We start from the raw sequence: 21,000 nt of genomic DNA on the forward strand, positions 1-21,000 counted from the left end.
AATCCTACTTCGCGGAATTTCATTTATCACGGTAGGGTCTAGAACCGATTAACCGCGATAAACAAGGGTTCACTGTATTTCTTTTTACTTTCCTCTTGTCCCACTATCATATTCAGCCTTCATTTTTGGGATTCAGTAATCCTTTCGGTTACATTACCCTTGGTCACGCCCTACCAGGCCTCCTACACATTCATCACCACCGATTTGGACCACTTGTTCCCTTGTCCCTGGGTTTGTTAACACCACTACCTTTCCCCCCACCTCCCCCTCTTCCACGTCCCCTCCCACCCCTCTCCCGTAACTGTCAGTTTTGTGGTTTTCTCCTTCAGATTGTTCATCCAGCCTCTTATTTAGACAGACCTGCAGAGATAATAACACGCACAAAAACAAGACAGAGCAAAACCAACCAACAAAATAAAACACCACCACCAACAAGCCAATGATAAAAAAACAAAACAAAACACAAGAAAGTAAAGATTGTAGTTAGTTCAAGGACTGTTTGTTGGCCTTAAGGGGTATTTTCCAGTTGAGTCTGATGGGCTGCCAGGCCTGGCCCCAAAGTCTGTTTTTCGTATTCCATGGGGACTTCGTTGCTCTGTTTCCCTTGCTGTTCTGTTGCACACCCTTAGTGTTTTCCCTCGGTGTGGTGGCATCAGATCGGGCGGAATTCCCACACTTGTCTCTCCAGTGTTGTCCCCTGTAGGGCTATGGGTCAGTGAGGGATGTCGTGTTTCATAGTGGGGCCGGCCATATGGTCTTCTCTGTGGATTGGCTGCTCTGAGGAGGAATATCATACTCAAGGCTTGGTGGGCCAGGATATGCTCCATTCTCTCTACCTCCCCCTTCATTTGTTCCTTTGTGCTCTGATCAGACATGCCTCTCTCCCCGAGCTGCAGCTTCAGTGCTGTCCTCTGAAATCTTTTAGGGGTAGGGGTAGGTATCCACATAGTTGGGATTGGGGCCGGCCCCTCAGTCATAAGAACATTTTAATCACTAATAAACTACTTCATCTTAGGACATGAAACCACAAAAGTTCTCTAGGCAATAGGAATATTTCACCAGATTGTGTTTATTATACTGGCTTAACCCAATATATAATCTTCTGTGTTATCCAACTTGGAAATGAGGTTAATTCATGATTGTTTTATGTTTTTGTTGAGAATTGCTTTGAACAACTCTTTTGTTTAGGATATTGTTCTAAGTTACTGACCTTATCAGTGACCCTGTACTTGTTCCTAGTTCTCATATCACAAAGTCTTCAGTCACTGAGATGAGGCGTTAGCTCTTTTGTACACCTTTTCTTTAGAAATATGCACTGGAGAAGTTGCTATGTAAATTACTTTTTGGTAAAGTCTTCCCTCCCCCAGGACTGTTCCTATTCATGATATTTAAAAAAAATAAAAATCTTAAAAGTTCTTGACTTACCCTTCAATTTGGTTACCTTCAATAAGTTTTCCTGAAGTTTTCCTTACTCGCACCTCTGCATTTTTAAAAGGTAGTATTTTTAAAATAGAATAAATATATTACTTGTTTTAATTCTTTTTTGACTCCTATATCAATATATTTTTACACTTTTTAATTTTCCCAATGTGGGTTCACTTCCTTTGGGAGTTATTTTTGGTAAACAGTTTACCAGTTTATTTGGTGTTAATGATATAATAACAATTAAAAAATAACAATAAAGAGAAATACATGCCATCTTTTAAATTTTCAGAAATGTTTGCTTCTCCAGAACACATTTGTTAGGTTTACATATTTTAATCACTGAGGATTAGGCTACAGTAAAGAAAAGTTAGAGCCGTGGTTCTTAACCTTCCTGATGCCACGACCCTTTCTTCCAGTTCAAGTGCTGGTGACCCCAACCATAAAATTATTTTCGTTGCTACTTCAGAACTGTAATTTTGCTAATGTTATGAATCGTAATGTAAATATCTGATATGCAGGATATATTTTCATTGTTCCAAATTGAACATAATTAAACATCATTAAAGCATAGTGATTAGTCACAAAACAGTATGTAATTAGTTATTGTGAAATATTTGTGTTTTGCAATGGTCTTAGGGTGAGCCCTGTGAAAGGGTCGTTTGACCCCCAAAGGGGTCGTGGCTCACAGGTTTAGAAGCGCTGTGTTAGAGAGTACTTGCCTGGCATGCCCTTAAATTGAATATTATGTTACATATGTTATATAGTGTTAAACAATAATGAAATATACTGTTTTGCATATTCCCTATTTGTTACCCCAATTTCCTGTGAAATCTTTGAAAAGAGTAAATTTAACAAAAACATATATATGGTCTTTTTATTCCTTATAGTTGAAAATGGGGAACATTGTGACTTTACAATTCTAAGAAATATGTTGATAAGGTAAGTATGAGCAGTGATTTAAGAAATACATAATTCTCTGTTCCAAAATAAGAGTTATACTGACTGATTTTTTTTTTGTTTCCTATAAATTCATGGGGCAGCCTTATGTATGATAGCCCAAAATGTTGCCTGGGCCTGTCTGTACCTTATTCATGATCGTTAATATGTTGGGTCCTATGTTGTAATTGTTGTCTTTTTGCCCCCCCATAAATTTAATTATATTGGTATTTTTATTCAGCATTAAAGTAAACACTACATGAAGACAACTTGGTTGTTTCTCCATGGTTCTAAAATTGCAAAATTACAAAATAGGCCTTGTGACCATGTTTAAGTAGGAAAATAAGTCATCTTACGTTATGATAGGAACCCTAGCAGTGTAGTGGTTACGTGTTGGACGGCCATCTGCATGATTAACATTTCAAAACCACCGGCAGCTCCACAGGAGAAAGACTGGCTTTCTACTCCTACAAACAGTTACAGCCTCAGAACCCACAAGGGGTCACTATGAGTCAGCATTGACTCGAAAGCAGTAGAGTTTTGTTGTTGTTTTTTTGTTTTGTTTTACTTTATCATTGTAGTTTGTGTTATGGCTTTATGCCAAAATGGTTATGGAAAGTGCAAAAGGAAAGGCTATTGGTCTTGCTTAATGTGAAAAGCTTAGAAAAACTATGGAAGGGAAGGCTTGCTTTGAGCCAAGAGCTCAACTGCCTGTTAGAAGGCACATGGCTTGTCAGCCGGTGGGTGGGACCTTTTCCTATCTGGGAACACAGTGAACAAAATGAACCTCAGTGCTTTCATGAGCAGGGACATTCCTTCTTTTCCTACCTTACACCTTTCTTACTTTTCATCTTGCTTCTCCTGGCCTCTACTATGTAAACAACTGATGGCAATCTTTAGTTGAAATCTGTTCATTTCAAGGTGGTAGGGGGATGGTTAGAAGCATCAAACTCTTACCTCCATAAATACACTACAGATGAAGATGAACTTTAAAATTGAGGTGATTGAATTGAACACACAACAAAGTATATTTCTAGGCAACGAGTGGCAGGTTTGATTCAGGAGTTGGGGTTGCCAGGCACATCAAACAATGGGAGAAAAGCAAAGAGTCCAAGAGGGGGGATCTTCTTGGTTTGAGAATGTAATTCTTTAGGTTCTATGGGAAACAGTTCCCTTTTCTTTAAGAGGGCTCATAATGCCATCTTTTATGATAGTATATATGTAGAGAATGCTTAATAAGAATTAAATATCAGTATCTTAGGCTGATTATATTATTTTCCTTAATTTTAAACCTCCTTTGAGACTTGCCCAGTGCTTAGCACATAATACTCTATAACTGTTTCTTGTGAATTTTTGAACTATGTAATTAGTACTTACATACCTAAAACATTATAGAAGTGACAGCTAGATCCTAAGTCAGAGGCTAGATTTCTAATGTTTGAAGGGACACAACCTGGCACTTGGTAAGTGGGATGGGCTTAGTGTAAAATATTATGAAGCAAAGCAATAAAAACACTCATGCATGTAGGAAAATAATAAAAAACCCTAAAAGTATATAATCCATAAGCAGATACTTATACCCATTCTTAAATGTATTAAAGGAATTCTCGGGGCAGTCTGGTGGCGTGGTATTATCCCTGCCATTGAGCCAGTGTTGACTCACAGTGACCCCATGTGGGTTTCCAAGACCATAACAGTTTATGGGAGTAGAAAGCCTACTCGTTCGCCAGTGGAGCTGCTGGTGGCTTTGAACTGCCGACCATGCGAATCTCAGCCCAACACATAACCACTACACCACCAGGGCTCTAAGGGGATATTATGGATTTAGTCAAATAGGAAAACATAATGCAAAGAGATGTATATTAGATTGGGGTAAATGCAATCATTAAATTATATTTATTGTGAGATTAGAATTGACCATAATTAGCATTTTTATTAATCACTAGGATGAGGACATTAGGTTCAGCTCCCTGAGCTTTAAGGATGGGTGTGTAATTTTACTTGCCAAGAAAATTATTTGTTAATGGTAGCTTACTTATTTATTTTCTAAAGCATAGTGCTCAATTATATTAGATGATTTCTTTTGCTCATACTTTTGCATTTAAAGATATTAAGTGTTTTTAAGAATAAAATTATACTTTAAACATGTAGAATTATACTTTAAACGTGTTGTTTATCCTCTTAAATTTGAAGTAGAAATGAAGAAACTATGTATATCTTTATAGAAAAAGCACACAGTAGATATTGAATTAATTTGGAGGAAGAGGCTGTCATTATGAAGGTATCCAAACAAAAACCAACCAAACTCTCTGCTATTGTGTGATTACAACTCACAGCAACCCTGTGAAACAGAGTAGAACTGCCCCTGGGGGTCTCCAAGACTGTAACTCTCTACTGGAGGAGAGGGTCTCATCTTTCTTCTGCAGCACCTGGCAGTTTTGAACTGGGCTGCAGATCTGTAAACCTCAAGGGTTTGGCCCTTTTTACAAGTGAATTTTGAATTAAGAGAACTGCCTGCTGTAAGCAAGCAAGAAAAAACAGTGGAAAAGGTTGAAAACTGAATACAAATATTTCCAAGGTGTGGGGCTGGGAGGCACAAAAGTCTAAGGAAAATAAAACAGGAAATTAGCATGGAAAACGGAAATAAATAAAAATTCCTGAAATTTTGGAGAAAGCTATGCAAGGGGACTTCAAGAGTTTGTGGGAAAATTCCGTTTTCTTTTAATTTACTCTTTTCATGAACTTTCTTCAAATTATTTTATTGGGGGCTCATACAACTTTTTATCACAATCCTTCCATCGTGGGTGTGAAGCACATTTGTACATTTGTTGACCGCATCATTCTCAAAACATTTGCTTTCTACTTGAGCCCTTGGTATCAGCTCCTCATTTTTACCCCTTCTTCCCCTCTCCTTCCCTCATGAACCCTGGATAATTTATAATTTATAAATTATTATTTTGTCATATCTTACACTGTCCGATGTCACCCTTCACCCACTTTCTGTTGTCTGTCCCACTTGTGATCGGTTCCCCCTTTCTACTCTACCTTTCCTCCACCCTCCCGGTATCGCCATTCTCACCACTGGTCCTGAAGGGATCATCTGTCCTGGATTCCCTGGGTTCCAGTTCCTATCTGTACCAGTGTACATCCTCTCTGGTCTCCCTGGATTTGTAAGGTAGAATTGGAATCATGATAGTGGGCGTGGGGGTCAGGGGGAGAAGCATTTAAGAACTAGAGAAAAGTTGTATATTTCATCGTTGCTGCACTGCACCCTGAGTGGCTCATCTCCTCCCCGTGACACTTCTGTAAGGTGATGATGTCCAGTTGCCTACAGTTGCGCTTTGGATCCCCAATCTGCACTCCCCCTCATTTACAATGATAAGATTTTTTGTTCTCTGATGCCTGATGCCTCATCCCTTTGACACACCTCGTGATCACACAGCTGGTGTGCTTTTTCCATGTGGACTTTGTTCCTTCTGAACTAGATGGCCGCTTGTTTACTTTCAAGCCTTTAAACCCCAGACGCTGTATCTTTTGATAGCCGAGCACCGTCAGCTTTCTTTGCCACATTTGCTTATATACACATTTGTCTTCAGTGATCATGTTGGGAAGGTGAACTTCATGGAAAGCCAGGTTAATAGAACAAAGTGTTCTTGCATTGAGGGAGTGCTTGAGTGGAGACCCAAGGTCCATCTGCTACCTTTATACTAAACCTATAAATATATGCACATAGATCTTTTTTTCCCATCATCATATATAACTATATTTACATATGTACATACCTGTATTTAGACCTCTATAAATGTCCTTTGCCTCCTAGTTCTTTCCTCTGTTTCCTTTTACTTTCCTCTTGTCCCACTAGCATGTCTGGCTCTCATTCGGGTTTCAATAATACCTCTCGCTTATACGTTACATTGCTCTTGATCAAGCCCTACATGGACTCCTACACCTTTCTTGCCACTGATTTTGGATCACGTGTTGTTCCCTTGTCCCTGGGTTTGTTAACACCACTTCCTTTCCCCCACCTCCCCCTCTCACATGTCCCCCTGGAACCATAGGTCCCATTGTTTTCTCCTCCAGATTGTTTATCCAGCCTATCTTATCTAGATAGACCTTCAGAGATAATAATATGCACAAAAAAATAAGACAGCAAAACAAAGCGACAACAGAAAACAAAACAATGTCAACAACAAAACCAATGACAAATAAAAGCAAAGCCTGTAAATAGTTCAAGTTCTGTTTTGACCTTTAGGAGTGTTTTCTGGTTGAGTCTGATGGGGTGCTATGCCTTGGCCCCAAAGTTTATTTTTGGTACTCCCTTGGGACTGCCTTGCTCTGCTCCCCTTGCTGTTCTGTTGCACACCCTCAGTTTTGCTTAGGTGTGTGGGGTCAGATCAGGCACAGTTCCCACACTGTATCTCCAATGTTGTCCCCTGTAGGGCTATGGGTCAGTGAAGGAGAACGGATTGAATCTTAAAGGATCAAGCAAGACATTTAAATTAAATGGATAAAAAGATTTTCATATCCTGAAAAAATCAGAACTAGTAGCAAAGATTATTTTAGTAAAAAAATTTTCATGATCAAAAGTAACAACATCATAGTTTAAACACTACTATTATTTTCTACTCAGAAAACCTCTTAACTGCAATTTAGTTTTAAAAAAATCAGTGTATCATATCTCCATCTCAGTTTTTGTTAGCTTTTAAATTTTTTTGTAAGGGCATATTATCTTTATAGTAAGAATACAACAAGGAGTTTACAGTATATATGAAGAGAAAGGTCATCTATAACATACATTGGTACCGAAAAATAAATGAGTGCCAGCCAAAGAGAACATGGGAGGACTTGTCAAAGCAAGTGAGGACTCCCAAAGGGACATATGGCTCTTATATTTAGAGAGGCGGTGACAAATTAGCAAGAGCCATTCTGTCTCAACCATGCGCTGTGTTAAAAGTACGAGCCACCTGGCTGAATGGAAAATGATAGAGAACATGAAAGGAAGTGTTGATAAAGTGGTGGAAGTGAAAGTAGCAGGAAGTTAAAGTGGACTGTCTAGATGATGAAAAAAAGGGAGGATTAAAAGATGCAGACTACTGCCTGCCTATACTACATCATTCAAGAATGATGAAATTGTGTTCCTGATAGTTTATGTGTTGAGGTTTTATCTGATATAAATCCTGACCTAGCAAAAATCTAACAAATTATTGCATTCGCTGGATAGTCTGGATAAACAAAATTAACTCTAAATTTAAATTCCGCAGTTTAAATCTAACATAATGATTATGTATTCTGGTCAATTTAGGGTTGTTTCCTTAGTAAAAGATCAGCTATTGCTATTAACTGCTTTTGTGGGGGTGTGTGTGTTTCAGGGGGTGGTTCTGATTTTCTCTTAGATTACATTAGCTTCCAAAGTAGCGGCTTTTCCTTCTTGAGTAAAATTAGACAGTCATCCTTCTGTACCTGCAATAGATTGTTTCAGCATTCTTACGGATATCAAAATCTGGGGATGCTCAAGTCCCTTATGTAAAATGGTTCATTTGCAGATAACCTACACACATCCTCCCCTGTACTTTAGTCATATTCAGATTAGCACTTAAATATCGAAAGCAAGTAAAATCTATGCAAATAACAGTTCATGCCATTGTAGTCTTTGAGGGATTGCTCTGACCACTTAATTGCTCCACCCCTTTTAAAAAATATACTGATTTGCTTATTTTCCTCTTTTCTTAGTATTTTCCCACCACTTGTTTAATCCACAGATGTACAACCCACAGATAGAGAACCTGTGGATATGAAATGATTATAAACTACTAAAAATACTCTTCGGTAAAAAGGTCACCGTTTAGTAACCTCTTTGAAGGATTTTGGCTCTTAAGCTCTCATTCCAAACCTCAAGTTCTATTGGTGTAAAATTAGCACATTGTACCCTGCTCTGCCTGGAATAGAAATCAAGACATAAGTGCCATCTTTTTTAGGGCTTTTCTCGCTCATCGTGTCTGAAAACTATGCTTTTTTTAATTATTAGAAGCAAACTCATGATATTTATTTATGTTATACAGAACACACATGCAGGACTTGAAAGACGTCACCAATAATGTGCACTATGAGAACTACAGAAGCAGAAAACTAGCAGCTGTGACTTATAATGGGGTTGATAACAACAAGAATAAAGGACAGCTTACAAAGTAAGTGTAGATTTTTTTCTCTCCAGAAAAGGTATTTGGTCACTAATTCTGTTAAATTTAATTTTCATCATGTTCTTGTCTCGGGAAATGTATGTAATGTTGCTATGTACAACAGAAATTCATATTGCAGAGATTTGTTTTGGAAGTTTCATATTGTTTGGCAAATTCATAATTCTTTTATTGTTTGAGGTTGTCCGAGGTAGTTATTTTCTTGCTCCAAAAGTGAAAGAACCCTGCATTCTCATCTAATCATTTGCTATCATCTTTATACTCTATACAATACACATTCAGTTGACTCTAAATTAGAAATCAAACAGCTACTTTAGCATTGTAACTCTAAATACATAGGGCTTTTATTTCAAGGAAAATACAATTTGTAGCAATATCTTTTAATTCACTTTAAAGAAAATTTTCCCCTTTAATTTCATTATTTTAAAACAAAGGAAGAATTTCTCAAGACTTTTTAAGATAAACTTGATAGCAAGAGTTCTTACAAAATATAGGAATATGGTTCAGGACTGTATAATTAATGTAGTCTGTTCCTATTGTATATTTCCAGGGAGTAAGATGGAGTTTGGGTTTCTTCATTGGTTTAAGTGTAATTGGCAGTGTAAGTGACTGCTAAGGATACCTTTGTCCCACCAAGCTGGTTTCTCAGGTGGTAATGCTAATGAAAATAGTGCATAACTTGGAAGTATTTCATGCCTATAGAAAGTGAAATTAGATCCTATGTACTAAGAAACGTTTGGTTGATTGACACTACACAAGACTATATGTGCCTGTTCCATCTTACTTGTACATTTGACTTAAAAAGATAGACCATAAGGATGAGTCCCTTTTACAACCCAGGACTGCCTTTACTTAGAATTTTAGATGAACTAAAGAAATTTTGTATGTGTTGACTTCATGAACTAAATTCCCGTCCCCCCCAAAAAAATTAAAATAGTATTTAAACACATTGAAGTAATTTTCTTTGTATATTTCATTCTGACTATATTTGAGGGATGTTTCCTTTCTATTTACCTTTGAAAGATTCTTTTGCCAGTCAGTTTAGATTTGACAGGTATTGAGCCTAGTTTAGAGAGATATACCACTAGAAATTTCTTCTGTTATTTTGCTGTTTTTTTCACACTAAGCATTTCCTAGCCAAGTTCAGCTAGGAAACACAATGAAAGGAAGTTGTAGGTTATAACAACATTTAAAAATTTTAAAGTTTCAGAGTTTTTAGTATATATATATAAATGGAAAATCTATATTCTCGTTCATTTAAGTGGGTGACCAAGCTGGTGATCTTTTGAAACTTGCTTTGAAATAGCAGAAAATTTAAATGTGGCATATAGTGTAGTAGTACTTTTTTCCCCCACCAGTAGTACTCATTTTCATCAGCTGCTCAGATTTGTCAGTTTCAAATGTAATGATTGTCCTTCATGTACTTGACAGGAGCCCTCTGGCACAAATGGAAGAGGAAAGGAGGGAGCATGTTGCCAAGATGAAGAAGATGGAGATGGAGATGGAGCAAGTGTTTGAGATGAAGGTCAAAGAGAAGGTTCAGAAACTGAAGGACTCTGAAGCTGAGGTAATCAGTCTAAAAGTGCCATCTCTTGGAATTTCTCTATTAGACACGGTGATCCTTTTAAAATCCTCAGTACTATATATACTCGAGTATAAGCTGACCCGAATATTAGCCGAAACATCTAATTTTACCACAAAAAACGGCATAAAGAATGTGCCGAAAAACTCAGCTTATACACAAGTATATACTGTATATCTTGAGTAAAATTCATATATAATATAATTGCTTTAAATGTATTTTAAATAAATAGCATAGCAATGGAATAGAAAAGCAAGTGCTTTGTTTTTAATAAAATAAGATATACTTCAATGTCTAATACTTAGCTGCAAGACACTTAGGAAGATGTAATAAAATAGAGCACATACATAATTTTAATTAGTACTTTTGAATTATGTTGAGTAAGATGATAGCCATTCCATATGCAAAATCATTTCTGTATACAAGAAAAAGAGCAGAATTTTGGATGTATGTAAAAATAAAAATTAGTCTTTAGGATAAGTAATAATAAACCAAACTTATTTATGTAAAGTATAGTACCAAAGTAATTCCCAGCTTTATAGCATTGGGCATCAGGGTAGTTAGCTAGAATCCCATAAAGTAGATCTACTGTCTTTAAGTCACTCTAGGTGTTGAGGCATACATTTAGTCTCTGGAGATATTTCATTCAGCTGGTAATGGGAAGGTTTTCTCTACATAGATTTATTATCATTGTGCTAGAAATAATTTTTTAGGTGATATTTAAAGATAGCATTTACATATCATTTTTATTTATGAGATGACTATGAAATTTTCCTAAAGCACCCTTTAGTAATAAAATTCAATGAAAACTTTGTGTTTATGTGGTTCTACTACAAAAATATTTGTGTGTAGAGTTAGACCTTTTCTGTTATATCCATATGGTTGGTCTCGTGGATTTTGTAATTATTTGGGATTAAATATGTGACAGAGTACTTTTAGTTTATTCAGTTAACAGAATGTATAGAATAATGCATTAATTTTGAAGATATGTTGTTGCTCTGTATCAAATTTCTTTTTAAGTTTGAGATTTCCTGTAATTTTTTTTTTTTTTTTTTGTAAAACCTTACACTTTTGTTACATTTGTCATAAGTTTCTTCCAGAGGAATATGAATTTAACTTCGTATTCCTTTTTTATTTCAGCCACTTTATGTCTATCAATTTAAATCTTTACTAAAAAATAATCTGAAAAATTCATATCAGAAAAACCAAGGAAAAAACAAGGAGTAATCAAAAGTCAACTCTGTTATCTCCACATAGAGATAATAAATTAAAAATTAAAAATCGTAGACATATTTAGGACCTGTTCCTAAGAGTAAATATTAACTAACTCATCGAAGGACAGTCTCTTAATTGTAACATTGACCTGATCCTGACATGATCTGGGCCAAGATCTTCCCAATACTCTACATCGAATTTTATTAAGCATGTCGAATCCATTTCTTTTCTGTTGTCCTCTGCCAACATGTTAGGTGTAATGTTTGGAAGACATTATGATATATCGAAGTGTATAAATATGAAGGGACTTCAAAATTTTTATGGAATAATGGAATTAAAAGGTAGTGCAGTTTTTCACAAACTTTGAAGCTGCCTCATATATATAGGTCAAGAAACCTGTTTAACCTTGCTTTATAAAAGTTTTTCCTGAAATTCATTTGTATGGCAATAATTGGCGTATATCTCCTAATATCAGAGAGCATAGTGGTCTAGAATACTAGCTTAGAAAATGCATTAATAGCGCCAGTAACATACAAGGGAGCGTTAAAGCTTCATGAAAAGTGGATGAGAAAGATAATAGAATTTACCTCACAAATTTTTGAAACTCCTTCATAGTTGATACGTGTTACTGTGTAGTCAGACATGGCACTAAGCATCTTTCATGTACAAGGGTAAGTTAAAGAAAATCATAGAAACCCTTTAAGCAAACATCAGAATATCAAATTATTGTTTCTCGACATATCTTCCATCTAATACTACACATTTCTCAAGGAAGCGCTTTCATCTTGGATGGTTGGTAAAGCAGACCGAAAGACTAAACTCATTGGCATCTAGTAAAATCCAACTTAGAGTCACCCTGTAGGGTAGGACAGGGTAGAACTGCTCCTGTGTGTTTCCAAGATTGTAACGATTCACAGGAGCAGAAAGCCTCCTCTTTCTCCTGCAGAGGGACTGGTGGTTTTGAACTGCTGGCTATGTAACCACTACACCACCAGGGTAAAGGTACAGGGGCAGCGAAAAAGGGGGAATGCCCTCAGCAAGACATAGTGACACAGTGACTTCAACAATGGGCTCAAACATAAGAACAATTGTGAGGATGGAGCAAGACCTGGTGGTGTTTCTTCTGTTGTACCTAGAATCACAATTAGTCAGCACTGGCTCAGGGCACCTAAGAACAGAAAAAACAACAACCTTTCCCTGGAGAATTTTCTGCTCTTACATTTACACATCATCAAAACTGTACTTTCGGAATAGTCAGGAGACCATTAGTGTTTCTTTGAAATGCTCTCTGTTTGGGGGCAGAAAAGAAGCAGGCAGGGTTAAAATCAGCACTGTAGGGTGAATGGGATGGGGTTTCTCAATGATATTCTCATAGGACAGCCTTTGTAACCTTTGAGCAATGAGCAGGTGGGTTGCTGAGATAGAAAAAATGTTATTCAGTGCAATTTTTCTAGCTTTTTCTCACTGATGCAGTTCTCACTTTTAAAATTTCTTCCTAATAAGCCTACATGCTTATGTCTTTTAAGGCACTCTATCAAGATGACCCTTTTGCAGCCTCACTAAACAGGCGTTATAACCTTTTGTTCTAAATTCTGCCTTGAATCTTTCTAGTTTAGCAGTTTCTCAGAAATTATATTTGGGTCGGACCTTCGTTTTAAAGGCACCCAAATGAGAGTGAGACAAGTATATTACTGAACTTGTGTGCAGCCGCCCAGTTTAACACATGTTTGTTTAAACATACTTTGGAATAAATGTGCTCATGAATGAACTACAACTTGAGTAGCAATTTGGCTTACCCTTGTATTATGTCATTTAGTTCACACCACAGCCCTGTGAGGTAGAGCTCCTTTTAATGGATGAAAGGAAGGATAAAATAAATTGGTCAGTGCTGCATAGCTGGTAAGTGGCAGAAGCCATCATTTGAATTCAATTAGGCCTTAAATTTGTTGCTTGTTTTTTTTAAAAAAACAAACAAAAACTTTTTATTGTCAATTGGATGAAAGTACAGAGCAGATAATCAGTTTTACATTTAATAATTCATGCATATTTTGTTTCACTCATTCATTTTAGTCCCATTAATGTTCCATCACTTAACCCCCCACTCCTCTCTGCTTCCTGTTTCCAGTGTTCCTTCTTTCTTAAACCTCTTATCTTTGTTCTTGGGTAAAGGTTGTCCACTGGTTGATTACTCTAACATGGGGGTGAGTTCAGTTCTAGACAGGAAGGGTGACTAAGGCCCATATTCTTGGGAGGTTCCCCTAGTGTCTGAGACTCTGTGTCTCTGCCTTATGTCCTACTGTCATTTAAAAAAGACAGGAAGCCTGGCCTTTTTTTATGATTTTGGATTTTGTTGCAGTTTTTTCTCACTAGGACCTTTTTATGTCATTTTCAGAGCAGGTGGTAGGGGTAGCCTTACACTTTCTCGATGTGGTCTCAGGTTGTAGAGATTGATGCTTATACGGTCCCTTAGAGCACTGGACTAACTGTTTGCATGTGTCTTTTGATTTTCACCACTCTTCTTTCCTTCAGACAGGGAGAGACCGATAGTTGCACTTTAGATGGCTGTTGTACACTTAAGGAAACATTCTTGGATGGCTGCCAGTAGAGGACAAGGGAAGGGGAGAGGAAGTTATGGGCTAGAGCAGGAGTTGCCAAACTTTTGAGATACAAGAGCAAATCCTGGGCCATCACAACAATTTAAAAATTATTTGAGAGTCATTCATTATATAATTATATATGTATATATATAAAATTTACAAACAAATGGAATCACCATTATCTGAGTTATTCAGAACCACATGTGTTTACTGAAAGAGCTTCAGTGTGCTGGTCCCTGGGAAGACAAGTGTTGCAAGGTAGAGGGCTGACAAATGTGGAAGGAAAGGCAGTAGACAGTACAAGGGAGCATGGCAAAAAGAAATGGCCAAGAGTTAAAGGAAACAAGTAAATATATACAATCCTGTAATCACTGTAATTTATGAGTAAATGCTTGGTTAGACACGCAGGTAAACAGGTGTGGGAGAGAGTGGGAGTATACCCAAAGACTGGCTTGACAGAGGATATTTGTGTATTTACCTTTGCTGAGAATCTTCTATTGATGAGGTGGAGCATACAGGGGGCAAAGTTAGGAAAACTCCTTAGATAAAACCAAAACACCTTGAGGAAGGAAGGGAGTCAGTGGGTCTAGGGGTGGGTGGAGGTGATCAGGATCATTGTCTTTAAAGGGGACCAGAGGCAAGGTCACTTGATATAACCTGTTAAAATTGTTCTTAACTACCAGATAGGTCCACCCAGCTCCTGCATCTACAATTTCAAAACTGAAAGAAAAAAAATCTCCGAAAACTACACATACAGCACGAACTAAAATAATAATCTTTTAATGTGAATATTTACATATTTTACTGAAAAATAATCATCTGTTTGATTGTATATGCCACCCTAGATATCCTGGACGGTGTTTTGTAAAATCCAACATACATACATTTCCAAAACTTGAAAATATTCTAAACTTCAAAAACCCATCTAATTCCAAGATTTTCTTTAGTGAGCATGATTGTGACTTCTGCTTTTATTTGCAGGTACTTAATGCAACTGTAAGTTTGTTGGGTGTTTTCCTGTTTCTAAGATTATTCTCTTGGGTCACTGTGTTGGCAAGTCCTGAGTAGAAGGAGTCCTGGGCCGTGCTTTCTTCACTTACCAACTCAGAGTCAGGGCCAGGTTTCTCACTTTGGTATGCCTGTCCTACCTAAGGAAAGTGCATTTCTACTCTTGTTTCTCAAAAGTTTCTATATTGTGTGATTTTTTCCCCTTTTTTAAATTTAGCTCCAGCGGCGTCATGAGCAAATGAAAAAGAATTTGGAAGCACAGCACAAAGAATTGGAGGAAAAGCGACGTCAGTTTGAGGATGAGAAAGCAAACTGGGAAGCTCAACAACGTATATTAGAACAACAGAACTCTTCCAGGTAACTAAGCAAATTCCCAAGCAGTTTTAATATGAATTTTCTAAAGAATTTTTGATGAAAAAGCATTTACAATAACTTTTTTAACCCATCACCCATTATTATACACTTAATGAATTTCATGGATGAATTCTTGCATATGTGAGGATAGTTAGTGTACTTCAACTTTTTCACTGTAAACATTTTTCATGACACTTCGTAATTATAATTTAGTCACATAGCATTTTCCTAGTTGACTCACCAAATTGCTTCCTCCCTATCCCCAGTTGTTAGACATAATGGCTGTTTTCTGTTTGGTTGGGGCAAGCATAGAAAACATGGCTACAAAAATCTTTCATATCTTTACCAAAAACCCAACCCACTGCCATTGAGTTGACTCTAACCTTTTATGAGCTAGAGCCGAGTAGAGCTGTCCACAGGCCTTCTGGGGCTGTCAGTCTTTACGGAAGCAGACTGTGTTAGACAGGGTTCTCTAGAGAGATAAAACCAAATTCTTGATAATATAATATATTTATTTATAAAGGTAATTAATATATAACAAAAAATGAAATGTTAAATCATAAAGATAATTAGATATATAACGAGAAATGAAATGTTAAATCATATACAGATAAATATACAATCTTAAATCATATACACATAAATATACAATCATATACAGATAAATACACAAGAAATAAACAGTTAAATTAGAAGCACTATAAACGGCTTAGTGCAACTCACGTCCGTGAGAGAAAGTTGAGAGACTAGCAGTCCTTCCAGTCTCTATCTGATGCCAGATCTTCCTGTATTTGTAGAGAGCTAGGTTATGTCAGCACAGCAGCCAATCACAAGGCAGGTCACCAATTGCCAGTTCCCAGCTCCAGAGAAGTCTTAAAGGGACCTCAACTTACAGCAACACAGTCCACAGGCTAGGCGTCCCACAGGCTCTGTAGCCTTTAAATTAAAGCACAGAACAAGCAAGGCAGCCGCACACTGGTCCGATGATCACAGAGCGAGAGACAAGAAAGGCAAGGCTCACCAAGCCATCCATCTCTCCGCCCCTCAGTCAATCCCACCTGCGTTTATCAGCCAGGCTGGCACAATAAACTGTCTCACAAACCTTTCTCCCACCAAGTGGCTGGTCGGGTTGAACCATCAGCTTTGTGGTTCACAGCCCAATGCTTAGCCCTTTTCATACTTTCAATGGTATGTATAAATTGTGCTGAATTATTTCCTTTGGATAACATCCTTAAAATAACATTTTAGATATCTAATTTTTATAACTCATTAGTTAATTCTTCTGAATGTATACAGAACTCAAATTTGTATTTTTGGGTTTTTTCCCCCCACATTGTCCTCATTGACTTCTGGAAAGTTCGATCACTTTTAAGGATTTTGTACTTTCCCTTCATTGTTAAGTATTTTTGTGATTAGACAGTGCTAACCCTTCTATTAACTTTTTCTAAAGTTTTCCCAAATATTTTATAGTCTAACTTAGATAAGTCTTACTTACCCTCATTGGTCACTTCTAGTCCCCCCCACCCCTTTTTTGCTGAAAATAGCTTAATTCATTTTAATTAACCCATTATGTATGTATAATTTCAACAGGCAGTTTAAAAATTATTAATGACATTTAACTTTCAAATCTTGTTATTTTTAAAACGAAAAAATGTTTTAAAATCCAGCTGAGTTGTAATTGTCATTTTATATATGTTGTCTGTAATGTTTTATAACATGGTCTCTCATCTATTTTCCTTTAATCATTTAGAACCTTGGAAAAGAACAAGAAGAAAGGGAAGATCTTTTAAACCCTCTATTGACCACCAGTTACGTATTAGTTGCCAATATGCCAGCTTGGACATCAGTGTTTGTTGGATCCGTTTGACCAATTTGCACCAGTTTTATCCATAATGATGGATTTAACAGCATGACAAAAATTATTTTTTTGTTGTTCTTGATGGAGATTAAGATGCCTTGAATTGTCTAGGTTTATTGTGTACTTAGAAAGTAACAACTCTAAGTACCTTTCCTACTTTTCTTTTTTTTATTAAACAGATGTTTCAATTTAATGCAAGAGAACATATTACTGTTGTACAATCATGTTCTGGTGGTTTGATTGTTTACAGGCTATTCCAAAATAAAGGACTCTGGAAGGTTTTCATTGAGGATGAATTGCCATAATATGATGCAAACTATGCTTCTCTATGATAATTAGAACACAGAAGTTCCATGCAGTGCAGCGTAGACAATAATGTAATTTAGTCTAACACAGTTGACCCTATTTTTGACACTTCCATTGTTTAAAAATACACATGGAAAAACAAAGAACCTATATGCTTACAGTGCACCTAGAGCTTTTTTTATAACAACCGTTTTTGTTTGTTTGTTTGTTTTGGATTCTTTATATATTATTCTCATTTAGTTCCCTCTTTAGCCAGGACCTCATTACTGCTTCATTTTTTGTAATAACGTTTAATTTAGATGTTTTCCATATATTGGCCCTGCTAAAATAGAATATAGCATCTTTCATATGGTAGGAACCAACAAGGAAACTTTTCTTTAACTCCCTTTTTACACTCTATGGTAAGTAGCAGGGGGGAAATGCATTTATAGATCACTTCTAGGCAAAATTGTGAAGCTAACGACCAACTGTTTCTACCTATGTGCAGTCTCTTTATTTGACTAGAAATGGGAATCATGGCCTCTTAAAGGGGAAAAAAGTCACCATTCTGCATTTAGCTGTATTCATATATTGCATTTCTGTATTTTTTTGTTTGTATTGTAAAATTCACATAATAAACAATGTTGTGATGTAAGAGTGCGAGGCTTTAAATATGCTGTAGTTATGTAAGTAGCGTAATCTGTCTGGGATGAAATGGCTCCACATGAATCTGCCTTCCCACAGGATTTCTTGTATTGACTCCCCTCACCCCAGTCCTAGCTTTTCTTTCAGATGTTTGTTTCCTTTGGAATCTGAGCTTATTTTCTACTGTAAGACATACCATCTCTCTGCTCTGTAATGTCTCTTAGTCGTATGTTTAGTTCTCTGAGAAAATCCTCAGCTGATTGTAGGTATGCTTTCAGTTCTCTGGAAACAGACATTTTTAAATGGGAAGAGGGTAGTGTAATTTCTTTTCCCTCGGTTCAAATGATAACATTTATAGCAATGCTTTTTGGTATTTTAAGTGTAATTCATGCAACTCCATTTTATTACGTTAGAGTGTTTCACAGTGCCTGTTTACAGTTTTAAAATTAATGACTGACTCAAAGAAATGTAAATAAGAATTATATTTTGAATTGGCATAAAAAGTTTATTAGACTCTTTACATAGGAATTTACCACAAGGCAGTCTCCCCCTGGGAAACTGAGGCAAAATTACAAGAAACTGCGCAATTCTTAAATGTTACTGCTTGATGAATTTTACCCAGACGGACCATACCTAAAATACTAGAAGGGTGGTCCATGTCCCCTGACAGTTAACACCCTTCCTGAAAGATAACCACTCCACTGCTAGCTCTCACCAGAGGAGTTTTGCCTGCTCTTGAACTTTATATAAATGGAACCATAGTGTGTACTTTCTACATTAATGTTCTACCCTGCCCCACACACAGAACATCAAATTTTTGAGAGAGCTCTCTATATGTTTATTTTCATTGCAATGTGCCATTGTGTCAGTGTGCTGTCATTAGTTGCCATTGAGTTGATCCCTCCATATGTTCCATAGTGTTGGATGGCCTGGGGTAGTGTTTTGAGTAATTTTAAAAGGGCATTGAAAACATGGTTTAGGAATACCGCGATAATCATGTATCCTTCTTTGATGATCATTATTCATTTTTAAAAATGTCATGGAAAAGTTTTCTAGGCCCTAAATTGCCTTCTGCTTTTAGAGACCATAGCATGATACTAGCAGTTTTTAAGATAAATTGCAGTCAAACTATATATGTACTCAAGCAGGAAGAAAGGCACTTTTATAAAGTAGAGCTGTTTTTCACCTTCCGTTTATCCAGAAGCATGACCATTATTCCACTACCAGAATCAGATGCTCAGGAATAACTAAGTCATTTATATGGAGTTTTGTTTCTTGTGTTGATAGATAGGGTTAAAACTTGTAAGCAAAAAAACATGGTTTCAGAGAGTTGAGAACAGCTGATTGAATTTGCAGAATGTAAAGTAAAAAGTTTGTAGCATTAATTAAAATAGCTGACTCTGGTAATAGGTTTACTGTTTAAAAATTTCTGCCCATTGTGATAAATTTATTACCCAAACCAAACTCACTGCCTTCAAGTCTGTTCTGACTTAATGTAGCCTACCCTGTAAGACAAGGTAGAACCCAGCCTCTGAGTTTCCAAGACTAACTCTATGGGATTAGAAAGCCGCCTCTTTCTCCAACAGAGCTGCTGGTGATTTCGAACTGCTGATCTTGAGGTTAGCAGCCCAGCGCTGGAAAGAAAACTTTCATGTGTTCATGTATGCCCCAAGCTGTTACATGAATCTGACATAGGACTTAAAAGCTTTACTGCCGCTTTTCATTTTTAACTAGTCTTTTAAAGCATATTGAGGACTCTTTTGCTATTTGGATCTCATGCTTGTGACAATTGCTATGATAATTCTTCAAGAGCATATGAAGAATGGCCAACTGTTGAAAGCAAACAAATTGGACCACGGTGCATCGCAGGAGCTTCACACAAGTGAAATCACTCATTGATCTGTTGAGTAGAGTTGACCAAGTAAGCACAGCTTATGTGACAGGGTTTTACTGCCACCTAGTGGGGTTTAATTGTTTGCTTCTCAGGTTCACAAGTCACTGAAGTTGATAATGAAGAATTAAACATTATACTGTGCAACTGGGTGTTGTGACCTTGAAAGTGGGAAATAGACATTCATGGTGACACCGATATTATGAGCCATTTGTCCCTTTGGAGAACCTATGAACCAGGTGTGTGGAAATCCAGTGGTGAGAAGAAGGAACGGAGCATAAAATAACACACTACAGCAAGAGTAAACTGCTAGCTTAGAAACACCGTGTAGGTCTCTGTCTTCAATCCTGGTCCTCATAAGAATATTTCTAAGAGTGTCCATATATTAATAAATGGCATGCATGCACTATTACACTGAAGTGAACATGAAACAAACTGCATGCTATGTTTGAAACCCTATGCTATCTAGTCTACTGCCATTATTTCATCTTTAATAGATATCAGTGTCACCATTTTACTGGTATGAACACTGAGGTTTGAGCCCACAGAGTAACTGAGGTTTGAATCCTGGTGTTGATGGTAAAGTGTTGATCTTGAGCCATGCTGCTGCTGCTGCTTCTGAAATACAAGCTGCTCTGCTGGGTTGTTAGCACAGAGCAGACGAGCAGTCAGCTGGCCCCCATGCAGTCTGGAGGAGTCGGAAGCCCTGGATTATCTAGGTTGGCTGGTTTGGGGTGAGGATTACAAAGGATGCAATTGTGAGTTGCCCTGCCTGGATCACCTTTGAATGCTAACGGACGCGGTGCTCTGCTGGAGCCAGGCACAGACCAGAAAGTTTTCCCCAGGTTTGGGTGCTGGTTCCTTCTCAGTGGAAGTATGTGGTGTCGCCATAGGTGTGTGGATGGGCTTCTTTGCACATCTTTTGGAGTTACTAAATATAAGTTGGCTCAACAATGGGGTACTTTGGAAATTTTAGTCAAGAGGTTTCAAAGGTGCTAGCAATGAAAGTT

General features: G+C 37.1%; 1 protein-coding gene across 1 annotated transcript in view; it reads left to right on the forward strand.

The window, feature by feature from the left end:
- SEPTIN7 (septin 7) overlaps positions 1-18,109 on the forward strand; it is a 75,392-nt gene extending 57,283 nt beyond the window's left edge. Inside the window, exons 9-13 of the mRNA XM_045286342.1 lie at positions 2,313-2,364; positions 8,421-8,546; positions 9,987-10,122; positions 15,175-15,314; positions 17,062-18,109. Coding sequence (XP_045142277.1) covers positions 2,313-2,364; positions 8,421-8,546; positions 9,987-10,122; positions 15,175-15,314; positions 17,062-17,101 — 494 coding nt within the window. The 3' untranslated portion in view covers positions 17,102-18,109. The remainder of the gene's footprint in view (positions 1-2,312; positions 2,365-8,420; positions 8,547-9,986; positions 10,123-15,174; positions 15,315-17,061) is intronic.
- Positions 18,110-21,000: the final 2,891 nt, after the last annotated feature.

The sequence above is a fragment of the Echinops telfairi genome, unplaced genomic scaffold, assembly GCF_000313985.2.
Source record: "Echinops telfairi isolate 266 unplaced genomic scaffold, ASM31398v2 ScPeMD7_7;HRSCAF=31, whole genome shotgun sequence".
NCBI lineage: Eukaryota > Metazoa > Chordata > Mammalia > Afrosoricida > Tenrecidae > Echinops > Echinops telfairi.